Below are 13,756 nucleotides of genomic sequence, written 5' to 3'. Positions count from 1 at the left end.
TGGTGTAACTTGGAGCACCAAATTGGTAGTCATGGTTAATCAGCCAAGGTTGTTAGGCGATGGTCGCCGGCCTGCATGATCTGACATAGTGATTGATCTGGCTGAATCGACGTGCGTAAAATAGGCAATGAGCTAGAAGTGAAAAACAATGAGTAGACAGTCTTCGATTGTGAGTTTTTTTTTCATTTCACACGTGTGGCTCACTTACGCACTCATGTGCTTCGTCTTTGAGGTGGTTGCACTTGAGTGCCTGGGCAGCTGTTGCAGTATGGCTAGCACCGTTTTGGAGGCTCAACTGGAGTTGTTGGAGGCACACTGAAACTCGGGTGGTATGAATTTTCGCCTCAATTCTCTAACGTGAGAGCTTTGTCTTCCAATTTTAATCTCTAAAAAGAAACATAGTCAAATGAATGATGACGACAATGTAGAATAGAGGAGGGATGGCGACGACGAACAATGGGGTGAAACGACAATCAAACAAGGGAGAAAGGGAAGAGGAAGAGATGGCAAGTATTCTGCGGGCAGAGAGGCAAAGGAAATGCTTTCAAAATAAATTCAAAAGAAGAAGAATACAGAGGATTAATCATTCTGCTCTAATACCATATTAGAGATTGAAATGAACCACGTCTTTGCATTGATTTAAAAGTATTTATACACAATTTACAAAAAAATTTCCTAATCCGAAGGGATAAATACAATCAACGGAGATTTCCTAAACCAAAATGATAAATACAATTTGAAACAAAAATTTATCTCTTAAACCGAAGGGAAATAAGTTAATCTCTTTAGATGGGAGGCATTCCTAAGTGCCCTTCCGATCCTCTACCATTTTTTCTCCTTGAAGCCGGTTCCCGGCGAGGTCGTGTCGGAAGAGAATGATATTTAATTCATTATCTCTCTCTTATCATAAAATTAATCTAAAAAATGAATATCGAAAGGAACGATAAAAAATGTAGAAACTAAAATTTTATTCAATCCAATTCAATAGTTGTACCAAAAATGAATCTTAACATGGAGTTGGTGTGTGAGTCTGAATACCGTTTTTCCATCTTAATATTGATGTATTTCAAGATTAGTAATACTAGCGTTGCGTTGGCAACAACTTGATGGGCCATAGCCGATAGCCGATATAGCCGATATAGCCGATATAGCCGATAGCCCAGAGCTCCGTGCAGGTACGAAATCCATCTTCATTATAAGCCCTTTTTGTTACGACTAGAACCGGATAAGACGTAGAGCATTGACGAAAGAGGTCGGGGCAAGAGGATGGCATTACTCCGCTGCTTCCATTCCTACAGCCGAGCTGTTTCAATCACTCAGTTTTCACGCGAGCAAAAGGAACCCCCCTCTGATTTCTCAACCCAGATTGGAAAATCGCCTTCCCTGCAATTTGCTCCTCTCGCAGCCGTCTTCCGCAGACGGCTTCTTGCGGGAGTTGGATCAGCTTCTCTTATAGCGGTTGGTGCCAATTTCGCCGGAGTGACGAGCTTTTTACTCGGTCTCTCACCGGCCACGGGCCGTAGTTTCAAACTTGACATTCTTTATCCAATTGGAGGTTACAGTCGTTGTCTTGAAACGAGTGAAGGTTTCGGTAAGTTTTCCCAACCCCATTTTCTTGGGTTGTAGTCGTAAACGGTAAAATAGCGAAAAAACGACCTAAATGTGCCAGATGGTAACACTTGAGCAGAATTCATATATCCGTCCAACTGGGTGGGAGACCAGAGATTATTGTATAGGGAGGCCAAGAAAGCCGAGCTGCAGAGATCTCTAGACCCACCACCCCTGAATGATTCAAGATCAGACCGTCGTCGCCAACGGAATTTCAATGAGCCGGTGGTTGCATTTGGTCCACCGGGAACTAATGGGGAGCTGAATGTCAGTGTGATCGTCTCCCCGGTTCCTCTCGATTTCTCGTGAGTCTTAAGCCAAAGTTTCGTTTCTCTGCATGAGAGGCGCAATGTTATTCCTGCAATCTAAACCCGCTTTTGTTTCTTGAGTTAATAGAATCGAAGCCTTCGGCGGACCGAAAGAAGTGGGAGAAGCAGTAGTTCGAACGATCACAGGTTCTGGCCGGCGGCCGGAAGTGACTGGGTATTTGATAGATTCCACGATGAGAGACGATCCGTCAAAAGAGGTGAAGTATTACAGGTTAGAATTCAAAGTGGAAAGCCCTACGTTTCGTCGACATAACGTAGCGATCTGCACAGCTCTAGGTGGACGGCTATTTACTCTGAATTCCCAGGCGCCGGAAACAGCTTGGCCGGAAGTTAAAGAACAATTCTACAGAATTGCCGATTCTTTCCGTCTTACGGCGTAGGACGCATAATTAAATGTATAGGATTTTAATATTTTGTATTTTTATTAATACAAACCAGACAAGCAAAATGTATTTGGCCGGAGTGAGAGTACCCTAACTCGATTGGATCAGCTTAAATGCTCCTCATCCATCCAAAATACTCCGTTCAGAATAGGTGATAAATATTGAACACTGGGTGATACCAACCGGATTTTAATGCCGATACAAGAATCCGATATGGCCTACTTATCAACCTCAAGATGGCATTACGTTATATATTGCCATCCCACGATTTTACAACCACGGTGTTCTAATCCGAGTTGAATTGTTTGAATCGGGCTGACTCAGTCGAGGGAGTCTGTCCCATGACCTATGTTACCAACATCGTCCATACAATAATAATTCGACCACGATCCGGTCCGTGAACAGACCGAGGCGGCAATAGCTCGGCTTCACCGAGTCGTCATTTCAATTCTGTGCAGCATTTCAATTCAATTAGCTTCGGAATTCCGAATCGTCACATCCACTCACACAAGTCCAACAGATCATTCCCGTACCTCTCTGCCTAATTCCATACAATTACACGCCGCCCTCTCTGCTACCAAGTCACCTCTCCACTATAACGGCAAACTGTCCATTTTCCCGCCCTCTCTGCTACCAAGTCACCTCTCCACTATAACGGCAAACTGTCCATTTTCCCGCCCTCTCTCCCGCAGCTCTTGCGACTGCCCTCCAGCGTCAGCTTCACCGGCCAATAGCTCCATCTTTTCTCCAAATGTCCATAAAATGAAAGAAAATCTTTTGCTTATATACAAGCTCTATCTCTAATCCAAACACCCTGCGATCACATCTTACAAGCTAATACCTCCGACCCCGTTCATGCCACCTCTTATTGCCTGTCCTGCTACCCCATCGTTGCGCCTGGTTGTTGTTGTGCCTCGACCGCTCTGTCCTTTCATTACTCCACCCAGAATTTCTTCGCGTAGAGAAATTTCCGTCAGGTTGAGCTTGTGGGATCGCCCTCTCTGGACTCCAAGTTTCAAATACAGGTTCGCTTGGACCAGCTAGATATGCATTGTAGTTACTTTGGTTAGCCACAAAATGAGCGTTTGAAGCACGATTACTTGCGAAGCCATTGGCCCTACTGTGACCAGGTTCGGACGGAGACTCTTGTGTACTTATCTGGGGATAGTTTCTCGACCATGGGGTATACTGGGGCGAATAAGGCATTAGCTCGGGGAAGGCTTGCTGCGTCCTTGGCGCCGTGGACGCTGTCGAAGGCAACGAGTAGGTTGTAACGGGCCTTTCCATCGGTGGATGGTTCATGCCAAGGGATACCGGCGCCAACACTGTATTACCAGGTCTTCCATGGTTTGCAGCTCCAAGCCGTTGAGCGGGGAATTGCTGTAATGTCGACGATGCATTTTGCGTTAGTTGAGTCACAGTTGCCAACGGCCTTGCGGCTATGCTTGCTTCTTGGTAGACCTTTGGAACCTCAGGTGGCACTTCCTTCCAAGGAGGAGCTGAAACAGAGGACTGGGGGGGAAGAGACCTGGTCGAAACGGACCTTTCTGGAACAGAAGCAACACTTACCGGCGCTTGATGCGACACCAAGTTAGGCATCGATGCTGCGTAAGAAGGGACTGGGGATAGTGCCGTAGAAGCGCCTGCTACAACTGGCTGAGAAATACGCGTCATCCCCGGTACTTTGAGCGTCATTGCAGAATCGAAACTCCACTGCAAGAATTAATAGCCACTTAATCAGAGAGATTCACGCGCACGGTGAAGCGAAACACACATTACCAGCTTATATCATTGTGAAAGTCAGATCATGTCCTTTGTGGGTCCCACAATGCGACCTCCATGAACTATTTCATATAAAAGAAAAGATTAAAAAAATAATAATAATAAAAAAAAAAAAAAAAAAGCTAAACCCACCCTCGAAGAAGGGTCAGGAGTAGGCGACGGGAGAGAAGCAGGCGTTGGAGAGGGAAGCGATAATGGCGTTGGAGGTGAGGGTGAAACTGGATTTTGAGATAAAATAGACTTCTGCTGTTCTGCTCCATTCACAGCCAACCCATTTACAGATCCTGATAGTCCACTAGCCTTAAGCATATCAAGCACTTGAACTATCTGTCCATTGGAGATACTACTTCCTTGACTTGAAGTTAATGCAAAAACTAAATCTGGGTTCTTCAGAAGCACAGCGAGCAATTCAAGGTCAGGTTCAGGGGTTTTGCTATTTTCTGCAGTTGCTGATGTGACATCTGATGTGGCATCTGTAGATGGGGCCTCAGGTGAAGCCTCAGATTGGCCATCAGGAGGCTGCTCGGTTGGGATTTCTGGCGTCAAACTATCATCGTAGTCCATCTCAACGTCCCAGGGTTCTTTCGGGTCAGATGGGATGTCTTGGTTGCTCTGATAAACGGTCTCTTTCTCTCGCCGGATTCTTTCTGTTTGGACTTCAATTTCCTTGCTATTCTCTCCCGCACCCAAGCTCCACTGAGAACTCACTCTTATCTCTGCATATAATAGGCCAAAAAATACCGAATGTCAACAAATAGCATTATAACACAGCAACATACAAAAGCAGATATCCCTTGTAAGCCTACTCAGTGAACACTTTCTGCACTTTGAAAGATTTACTAAGGACATAATTTTCAGCATCACCGGTTAGACTTTTGTTCTGATAGTAAGCCTACTCAGTGAACACTTTCTGCACTTTGAAAGATTTACAAAGGACATCATTTTCAGCATCACCGGTTAAGACTTTTGTTCTGATAGTGAAATGAAAGGAAAGCTCATATTGTGGAGTCTTGTCCAAATCAGTCAATAACATGCCATAAAACACAAGAAAACCACAATTTGCTTAAACTACCACAGCTTTTTAAGCACGCTGCCACCATTATAACTGTGTCTCACAAGAAACTAATTACTGTTTGTTACTGACTCATAAAGTTTCCTTCGATTATTTCTTTTATGCCCACGATGGCAGGTCCAACTAGGTTTCAACGCCTCCAACGATTTCTCAAATCAATGTTGAATGAGATCCACTCGAAAGAAAAACAAGTATTAGGTTGAAGGAGAAATCATAAAACATCGAACCAAGCACTCAATATCAGAAATCTTCTCAGATGAAATTTCACATGCAAAATTCATCCATTTTTAGTTTGAAGGATTCTATTTCATCCATTTCATACAACAATAGCAGAATCATTACTCCGGCTACATATATGATCATTCCCAGCAAAAGCTGAATTTCGTGTGTATGGTGGGTAATAATCACTTGAGAGCAATTTGTAGCATCAAATTATAGCCTCAGACTTGTAAAAATGGGCAGAGTTGGATAGATTTTTTTAAAATATTAATTACACACCCAGACTGCACCCCATATCTCCCAGTGAGACTTGAAACCAAACCTCACACTAGAAATTCTCTCAAATGGCATGCGCAAAAGATCCAATCCTCAATACAGTTCATTGGATATTAAAATGAGCTAAGATACAAAATTTTGCCAGGTGATTGCCATAAGACAATAGTATCATTAGCATCCTGGATAAGGAAATAAAACAACCAAGATTTGAATTGTTGCAAATGATGGCACAAAAAAATATCGTTTAAATTTGGCCCAGAAGTCCAAGATATTTGTTGGCTATTATCACCTAAGTGAAAGACATGCTATGTGATACAAAATAAGATTATCTCAATGCTTATGACTCATCCCTCCCATAAAATGTGATGATCTGGAAATTCGGAATTTTTTAATGATCAACCCACAATCATGGGAAGGCTTCATATCTCATGGTTTGATTTTCCATTAATTTTTTCTTAAGCAATCAACAACACCCATTTGCTGCTGTTTTGGCAACAAAGTAGCCACAACAGCAGGCAGCACTTGCTTCATCAGTATCATAGAGACGCAATTGATACTACACAAGATACTGCACCACCACAAACCTCCATCACAATTATAATTGTATATGTAATATTCTTTTGAAAGTGACTATTTTTTTTTTTTTGCTCGCAACAACTTTTAGAAACCAGAAGTATTGAACTGATCAAAAAGTATCAATCAAATGTACCTGGTGGCATATGCCATGGAATTTGAACTTTCTTCAACCTCTCCCATAGTAGTTTCTCCTCAAGTCCTGAATGCAGCATTAAATCAGATACCTCACAAGCCATGCATGATTTGGAGTTAGGTTCCTGCAGGACTGATTTTAGCTTTAAATCAGGTCCCTCAAGGGTCACAGTTGGTTCAAAATCATGTTCTTGTGGGGCCACACTCGGCTTCAAGTCTATATTTTCAGCACATGATGGCTGTAATACATTATCATTTTGACAAGCATTTGACTGCAAATCAGCATGCTGAAGGGCAAGACTTGATTGAGGATCAGTTATATATTCTGTTGGAGGTAAAGTTTGACAGATAAGGACGGATGCAGGCTTCTGATCTTGCTGTTTTTCCATCATTGAAGTTTTAGCATCCCCTAATTTATTGTTGGTTATTGAAGAACAATTTTTTTGGCATTCAGATATATCAGAAGATATTTTTGAAGTTTCAGTTTTCTGTTGGTTATTATGTGTGGAAGATTCGCCACGCAACGCATATTTGCTCTGCATGAAAATAGCACGCATCTTTGCTTTCTGGATGTCATCAGCAGACATGGGGCGGCTGTGCTTTACAGATGCCATTTTTGCAACTGACCCACTTCTAGCCACATTACGACTTGGCTGTTCCACCAGCTGAACTTTTCTCCGTTCTTTATTATCTGTATTCCGCTAAGGAAATGTACATGGACCCACTTTCAACTAATTTTTTTTTTAAACAAGGTTTAAGTAAATACATACCAATCAAGGCTCAGCAACCAACACCACTCCCAAACAATAAAGAGCACAAACTTAAGCCCTTATATTACCAACAGTTGGAAAATTAAATCACTGATATGAAGATGGCAGAGTAATGATAATTATAACAAGTTGGGATAAATACGTGTACATATAAATAGTTAAAAGTCTTTTTGTTCATTTCAAAAAATAAATAAAAATCATCTTGATTTGTAATAACACCACGTTCCATTATCCAGCTTTTGATACAAACAAGAAGCAAGAATGGAGCATGTCCATCTGAGTTGCAAACTATTAGATAAAGGCTCCCGAAATATCAGCTGACCAAGAACTATGATTAATAAGTCTGACTCCTTTGTGAGCATGTAACCAACAAATTGAATGGTAAGGTAATGGAATTATCTATTCCTACAGGAATAGGCAAGAACTATAAGAAACCAAAATGAAAGCTTATACAAGTTGAAAAAGCTTGACCGTAAGGGTTTAACATTTTCTAGACAAGCATTGCAGAGATCTGCCAGCACTGTATCTGTTTCAATACAATCCCCAAGGGTTCAGCATAAGAATATTAATCCATTATATGTTCTGTATCTGTTTCAATACAATCCCAAGGGTTCAGCATAAGAATAGTAATCCATTATATGTTCTCTTCAATATTTTTTAAAGTTCAAATTGTGTAAAAAGACAAGTTGCCCAAACAGAGTTGTGTTTTTCAATGTTGATACCAGTTAAGTACCAATGAATTTCTCAATTAAACCCCTTTATTTCGAAAGATAATTTTTTTTGAGAAATTTTTTTTAAATTAGTTTTAAAAAAAATGAGAAAATCGAAAGGTAACTTTAAAAACCCTTTATTTCTCGAGGTAACTTTAAAAACCTTAAATTTCTGAAGGTAACTTTAAAAAAACCCTTTATTTATGAAGGTAGCTTCAAGTTATATGATAGATCAATATCAATGCATTCTTTAAATATTCCACAAAAGTTTTAGCAGTTGAAAAGTCAGCAAGTGCCATATCTTTGAATTTGCTGCAATCTATTACCCAAGCAATTTGCATTCCTTGCTGTTCCTTGATTAAAATCATCATAACAAGTAGAGAGAGAAAGAGAATGAGAAAGAGAGAAAGGGAGAGAGACTACAACCCATAACTGACAAAGGATACTAGAGGAAGTGATGTTTCGAGATGATTTTTTATTTGAATCACAGGATGGTGGTGGAAGTAATTTCACTGCTCCAGCATTTTCCAGTTTCCTGAAGCAGAAAAGACAAAAATATGTTTTCTCTTATTACAATAAAAGAAAAATATATGAAATGTGACACCTAGAAACAACAGTAAAACCATCTGCCAAACAAGGTAACAATACCTGCAACTTTTGGAGAAATTTTCATTAAGAGAGAAGAGCTCCTACAAAACAATTAAGAATGAGGCCTGACCAATTCAACAAATTTACGGGGAGAAAAAACACACTTGAATTATAATGAAACCTACAGGAATCTCAAGTTTTGATTGCCATGAGTTGTCACCGAGGATTTCACTAATCCTGCAAAGAAAGAGACTCAACATCATTTTGAACTTGAAAATGAAACATAAGTATAATTTTTACAAAGTAGTCATGCCTCTGGTTGTGTATCATTTCCTTCTGAGCATCACTACGAGCATTAGCAGGAGACAGTTTCTTCAGAGCTTGGCTTCTCACAAACAGTTTGCTCCATCTTGACAACAAAACTTTGGCCCTGTTTGATATGTCTGATCTTCAAATCAGATAAATGAGTTTCAAAGGGCTATGAGAGTTGGAAATGGAAAATAACAACGTAGATCTTTTAGTTTGCAATTATATCAGCTTGCTTCAGATCTTTCTGTTTTTTAAAAGGTACTAACCCAACAGAAGATGAAAACTAGAGTAAATACAAGGAAACAATGAAAGTGTCAGTACTTATTCCAGAGTTGGCTATGGTATAATTACAAAACGAGATACTAAACAGACACAAGCCGACTTTCAGAAGTTCTCCGGTCAAGCCAGAGCAAATGAACTAGCATGCAAATGTAGGACCAACCATACACATAGAAGCAATAATATACGGCCCCAACTTTCTTCTTGCTAATCTGCTTGATCTCCAAATGATGAGATTCAGAATGGGGTGACACTGATGCATTTATTTTTATTATTAGGGTTCATAGATCATCAAACAGCTTGTGGAACTCACTAAATGAGTAAGTAGACAAGATCTCAGTTCACCAACCTCATGTGAGATTAAATCCGCACCCCAAGAAAGAACCAAAAATGCTACATATAAGGTAATTAAGAATAGTTTCAGATAGTATATAGAAAAGCAAAAATATGAACACAAAAAATTTGAAGCACAAAGTGAAAAGAGTAAATCAACAGGTCACCACCTCATGATAACAAATACAACTCCCAGATGTATTTTTCTTTCTAAGACAAACCACAGATACATCAATCACTGTACTAAATAAAGAAACTCAACAGTACATATTATGTACCATTCTAAGCTTAGCAAGACGAAATGATTCATCCCTGGAAAACTTTCATATGAGCAAGAGATGCATATTGGTGATCTGCGTAATATAAGCTTTATGATACACAACACATAGTGGAGAAATATGGCTATTAACATGATTCTTATTAGTTTGATGCTCACTCAAATCCAGTTAATATACATTACAAACTACAATGAACCAAAAGAAAAAAAGAGGTAGCATGAAAAAAATGAGAAGTACGAGGACTAGTCCTCAAAAAATATGATATAGCACATCAAACAAGAACAACCAAAGAAAGCAAATAATAAAGATGAAAGCACACCTGATGTTCGGTAAAATCGCAACCTGTTAACAGTTTGCAATATAGCTGACATTTGTGCAGGTAAAGCTTTGTGTAATGGAAGTCGGCAAAGAACCTGTTTATGTAATTGGCTTGATGATAAGTTTAAATCATGACAAATTACAAAGTGGATGAATATTGACCAAAAATACAGGTAAAAACAACTAACCTTCAAAATCACCAAAAGAACAGTTGTTTGTTCTTCAAGTGCAGCCTCACTCAACCACTTTGCTAGAATCATCATGCCTCCCTTAGTTAAAAACCTGGAAAAAAAAAGAACAGAAAGTCCACAAGCAGATAAGATATGACAGCAATGAGAAGAAAGTCCAAAAATTGAAAGAAAGTATGTTATTCTACCAATTTAATACTGCTGAATTGTGTATCCGCAGAATCGACTGCAACAGTTTGACCTGCCCAGAGAATGTATCTTCTTTTCTCATCAAATTGAAAATGTTTTCCACAAAAAAATTTTCAGACGAGTCAAGACCAGGGATAGTTTCTTCTTGTGATGTAGAGCAAGTCTCTGCATCTTTAACATTCTTGTGTTCTGAGTTCAAGAAAGTCTCTGCATCTTTAACATTCTTGTGTTCTAAGTTCAAGAAAGTCTCTGCATCTTTAATAATCTTGTGGTCTGGGTTCAAGGAAGTCTCCTCCTCTTTAACATTCTGTTGATCTGAGTTCGAGGAAGTTTCATGGCTAACAGGCACATCAGATTCGGATTTAACACAAGAACCATCATCAGATGTTTTACATGCACTAAACCTAATTGCCTTTTCACGAGATAACCTGACAACTTTTCTCACTCTCGAACGCTGACCAGCAAAGAATTCTCTAACCTGTGCATTGTCATACAGAGATAAGCTTGATTTTTTCTTCGTCTGATTTGAAACTTATGTAAAAATTTTCTACAAATAACAAAACCAGTATGGCAAAACATTGGACATATTCAACAAATATAAAGTGAACTCTCAACATAATACTACAACAAGAACTATAATGCATTCCATTGAAAATGCAACAGGCTATAGGCAGAGAAACAAATCAACTGGAGCAGCACCACTCTTTAATCTGATTTTTTTATTGTATCTGCATCCAGACGGGGTAGTCCACAAAATTTCAGACACAAAAGTAGCATATAATGCAAAGAGATACAACTAACTTCTGTATCAAGCTTAAGTTGCCCACAACAGTAGTCAATCAGTCCATTCCACTCCTAGCCCTACATAGACATGATGAAAGCTCAGGACTGTTTAATGATTTCCTACAATGACATGTTTATGCCTTATATCACTAAATCTATTCCACTCAAGTGTTTAACTAACAGCCACTTGAGAGAAGTTTTCCTACAAATCAGACATTTCCTTTGTGTCAGTGACTCCATTAAGAGTTAGAGACATGAACACAGACGAGATCAAAGCACATCGGACCAAAGCAGTCAGTCTGTTTTGATATTGAAAAATACAGAAATGAAGCGACAAACAAAGAGAATAACAAAAGTTCGATCACAGAAAACCACTTATAATAAAGAGAACAACCTGAGTAACAGTAACGCCACAAAGAGCACTGATCTCGCGAGTTTCCTTCTTGCTAATGGTATCTTTTATAGAGAACACTGACTGCATATATTTTACAGCCTTAGGGTTCAGTAAATCCCTTGGTCTTTTTCCTGCATAAATGAAAGAAATTAAAAATGTTGTGAGATATCAAGCACAGCAATTGGGTCAGAAGCAATTGGTCAGCAATTTATTTTGTGCATTAAATTTGACGAATTTTTTAAGAGTTACTTCTGTCCTTCCTCGAAAATACTTTTTCTACTCCTAAAACCAACTTGACTTTCAACTCCTTTTTCTTCTGTCCTTGTAAATTGATACAGCAGACAGATACATGGGAAAATTAAAAATTGCTTCGAAATTATAGTTTTAAAGATTAAAAACCAGCTTCCAAAATAATCCAAACAAAACTCTAAGACTTTGCCAATACATGTAGCAACATGATGAATAAAACTTTGAGTAATTAATCAATTTTTTAAAGTAGAAGAAATTGTTTAAATTTAAAAAAGTCATATTTTTTAAAGTTCCATGAGTTCATACCAAAAAAAGTCAAATACTATGGAAGCATCTCATCACTTTTTTTATTTTTAAAATTTTCAGATGATTTAAAGGATGGGCAAAGAAATGTGGTTGAAGAGAGTAGGTCACATGCAATTAGAAGTAAATGAGAAAAAAAAATGGCTACAAAAATTAAGGATTACCACTTTCAATTAGGAAGCAATCAAAAACATACACTACCCTAAACAGACCGTAAATGCCATCTAATGCAGCCTATACAATTTACTTAAAGATATAAATATATGCATAAAGCCTTAAGCAGTTGACCGAATGTTACGCATGTCATTCAACTAATTGACGTACCAATTTTGATTGAAAGTGCACCAGCCGCCTGCACAAAAAATAAAAAGAAGAATGTTTAAAGCTCATTTGAAAATGGACTTACAAATACCAAGCGAAAAACATTCAATAAAAACAAAGAGTCAGAAAGGGGAATGGGTACTTGGTAAGTAATTGAACAAATTACATTCAGGAAGCAAGCAAAGAAATGGAAGCCTGCACTTCCAGTTTTCAGTTTTAAGATGAGACTTGTATTCTCTAAAGAACCCACAAGTAGTTATACGGTTTCCACAGCAAACAGTAAATATTACAATGTATAATTGTAGTGGTAGGGAAAGAACCAGAAGAGTCAAACTTTGCCATAGGCATCTGCGAAAAAACTTAGGCAAGTAAAAAGAACATGGAAATACTACTTAGTTCTGAAATCATTTTCATTGTTCTTTTATTGGTTCATAATTCTAATTTGCAAAATAAATGGAAAATCATACCATCTCTTGCGACAGAGGATTGACACCAGTGAGTTTGCATTGTGTAACAACGATCTTCTCAAGCTGATCGATCTGGCTGTGAAACAAGTCCTTTTGAGACTCCAAAAACTGCTGAAAAGACTCCACCGTATGCCCTATATCCAGCTCCATAGGTGAAGCCGTAGAATTTTCCATTGGAATATTCATAATTGGTCAGAAACACGAAATCTGGACAAGTCCAAATCGTCGACGAAATAAGAGACTTCGAGCATTAGGGTTATTCCCCTGATCGGAAGAATGAACCCTAGCATGAGAAGGATAGAAACAGTAAATTTAAATCAAGAATAGAATTGGTTTCTGTATAATAAAATCATCAACCAAGGAAGCGCCACTGAGAAAAGGAAAAAGATACAAGGAATTATTGCGAGAGGAGATTGCCGCGAGAGATGAGAACTGCGGTGGGAGAGGAGAAAGCGCATGGCCGCGATCTATGGGCATTAACATTAATTGTAGAATCAATAAAACGTCCCTAACCCGTAAATACATATATGTACTTGTAAACTGGGTTGCCCCAAATCGAAATCCGATAAGTATCTGGTTTGCCCAAAATCCAATACGTATTGGCTTATACAGGTTACGTCTCGGGCCGTGCATGGGGTTGTCGCAGGTAACATTTCGAGCCCATAAAGGTTACGGCAATAAGTAAACGGTTACGGCAATAACTAGGGGTGGCATCGAACCGAACCCAACCCGAATTTTCCTATGTTCGAGTCAAGCTTGACTTTAATATTTCAAACTTGAGATCAAACTTGAGATCAAACCCAGCCTTGAGCCTAAAATTATTCTCGAGTTCGAGCCTAATAATTGCAATTGAGTTCGAGTTCGAACTCCAATATACATTTAAAACTTTTTAAAAAATAT

At 38.9% G+C, this 13,756-nt stretch overlaps 2 protein-coding genes across 3 annotated transcripts; one reads left to right on the top strand and one right to left on the bottom strand.

Moving 5' to 3' along the window:
* Positions 1–1,245: 1,245 nt before the first annotated feature.
* On the top strand, positions 1,246–2,434 carry LOC137958913 (psbP domain-containing protein 7, chloroplastic). The gene is made up of 3 exons (XM_068806121.1): positions 1,246–1,591; positions 1,688–1,913; positions 2,005–2,434. Exons 1-3 carry the CDS (start codon positions 1,267–1,269, stop codon positions 2,315–2,317), a joined length of 864 nt encoding a protein of 287 aa, XP_068662222.1. The 5' UTR covers positions 1,246–1,266; the 3' UTR covers positions 2,318–2,434.
* Positions 2,435–2,461: 27 nt separating this feature from the next.
* LOC137958912 (homeobox protein LUMINIDEPENDENS-like) lies at positions 2,462–13,304 on the bottom strand. 2 transcript variants are annotated; one of them, XM_068806119.1, is made up of 13 exons: positions 12,857–13,304; positions 12,393–12,420; positions 11,517–11,647; positions 10,339–10,817; positions 10,151–10,244; positions 9,964–10,057; positions 8,759–8,888; positions 8,631–8,682; positions 8,506–8,546; positions 8,304–8,392; positions 6,379–7,068; positions 4,235–4,818; positions 2,462–4,033 (listed from the first exon to the last, which is right to left on the bottom strand). In XM_068806119.1, the coding sequence occupies exons 1-13, from the start codon at positions 13,040–13,042 to the stop codon at positions 3,155–3,157; spliced, it is 3,477 nt and encodes a 1,158-aa protein (XP_068662220.1). In that variant the 5' UTR covers positions 13,043–13,304; the 3' UTR covers positions 2,462–3,154. The 2 variants fall into 2 exon arrangements, with proteins under 2 accessions (XP_068662220.1, XP_068662221.1); XM_068806120.1 differs by having other exon boundaries at positions 8,506–8,543.
* Positions 13,305–13,756: the final 452 nt, after the last annotated feature.

The sequence above is a fragment of the Aristolochia californica genome, unplaced genomic scaffold, assembly GCF_029961685.1.
Source record: "Aristolochia californica isolate CCGP_79_NKW_82.1479 unplaced genomic scaffold, dmAriCali1.0.hap1 SCAF_3, whole genome shotgun sequence".
NCBI lineage: Eukaryota > Viridiplantae > Streptophyta > Magnoliopsida > Piperales > Aristolochiaceae > Aristolochia > Aristolochia californica.
The sequence above is the reverse complement of the archived record's forward strand: the minus strand, read 5'-3'. Positions and strand labels throughout refer to the sequence as shown.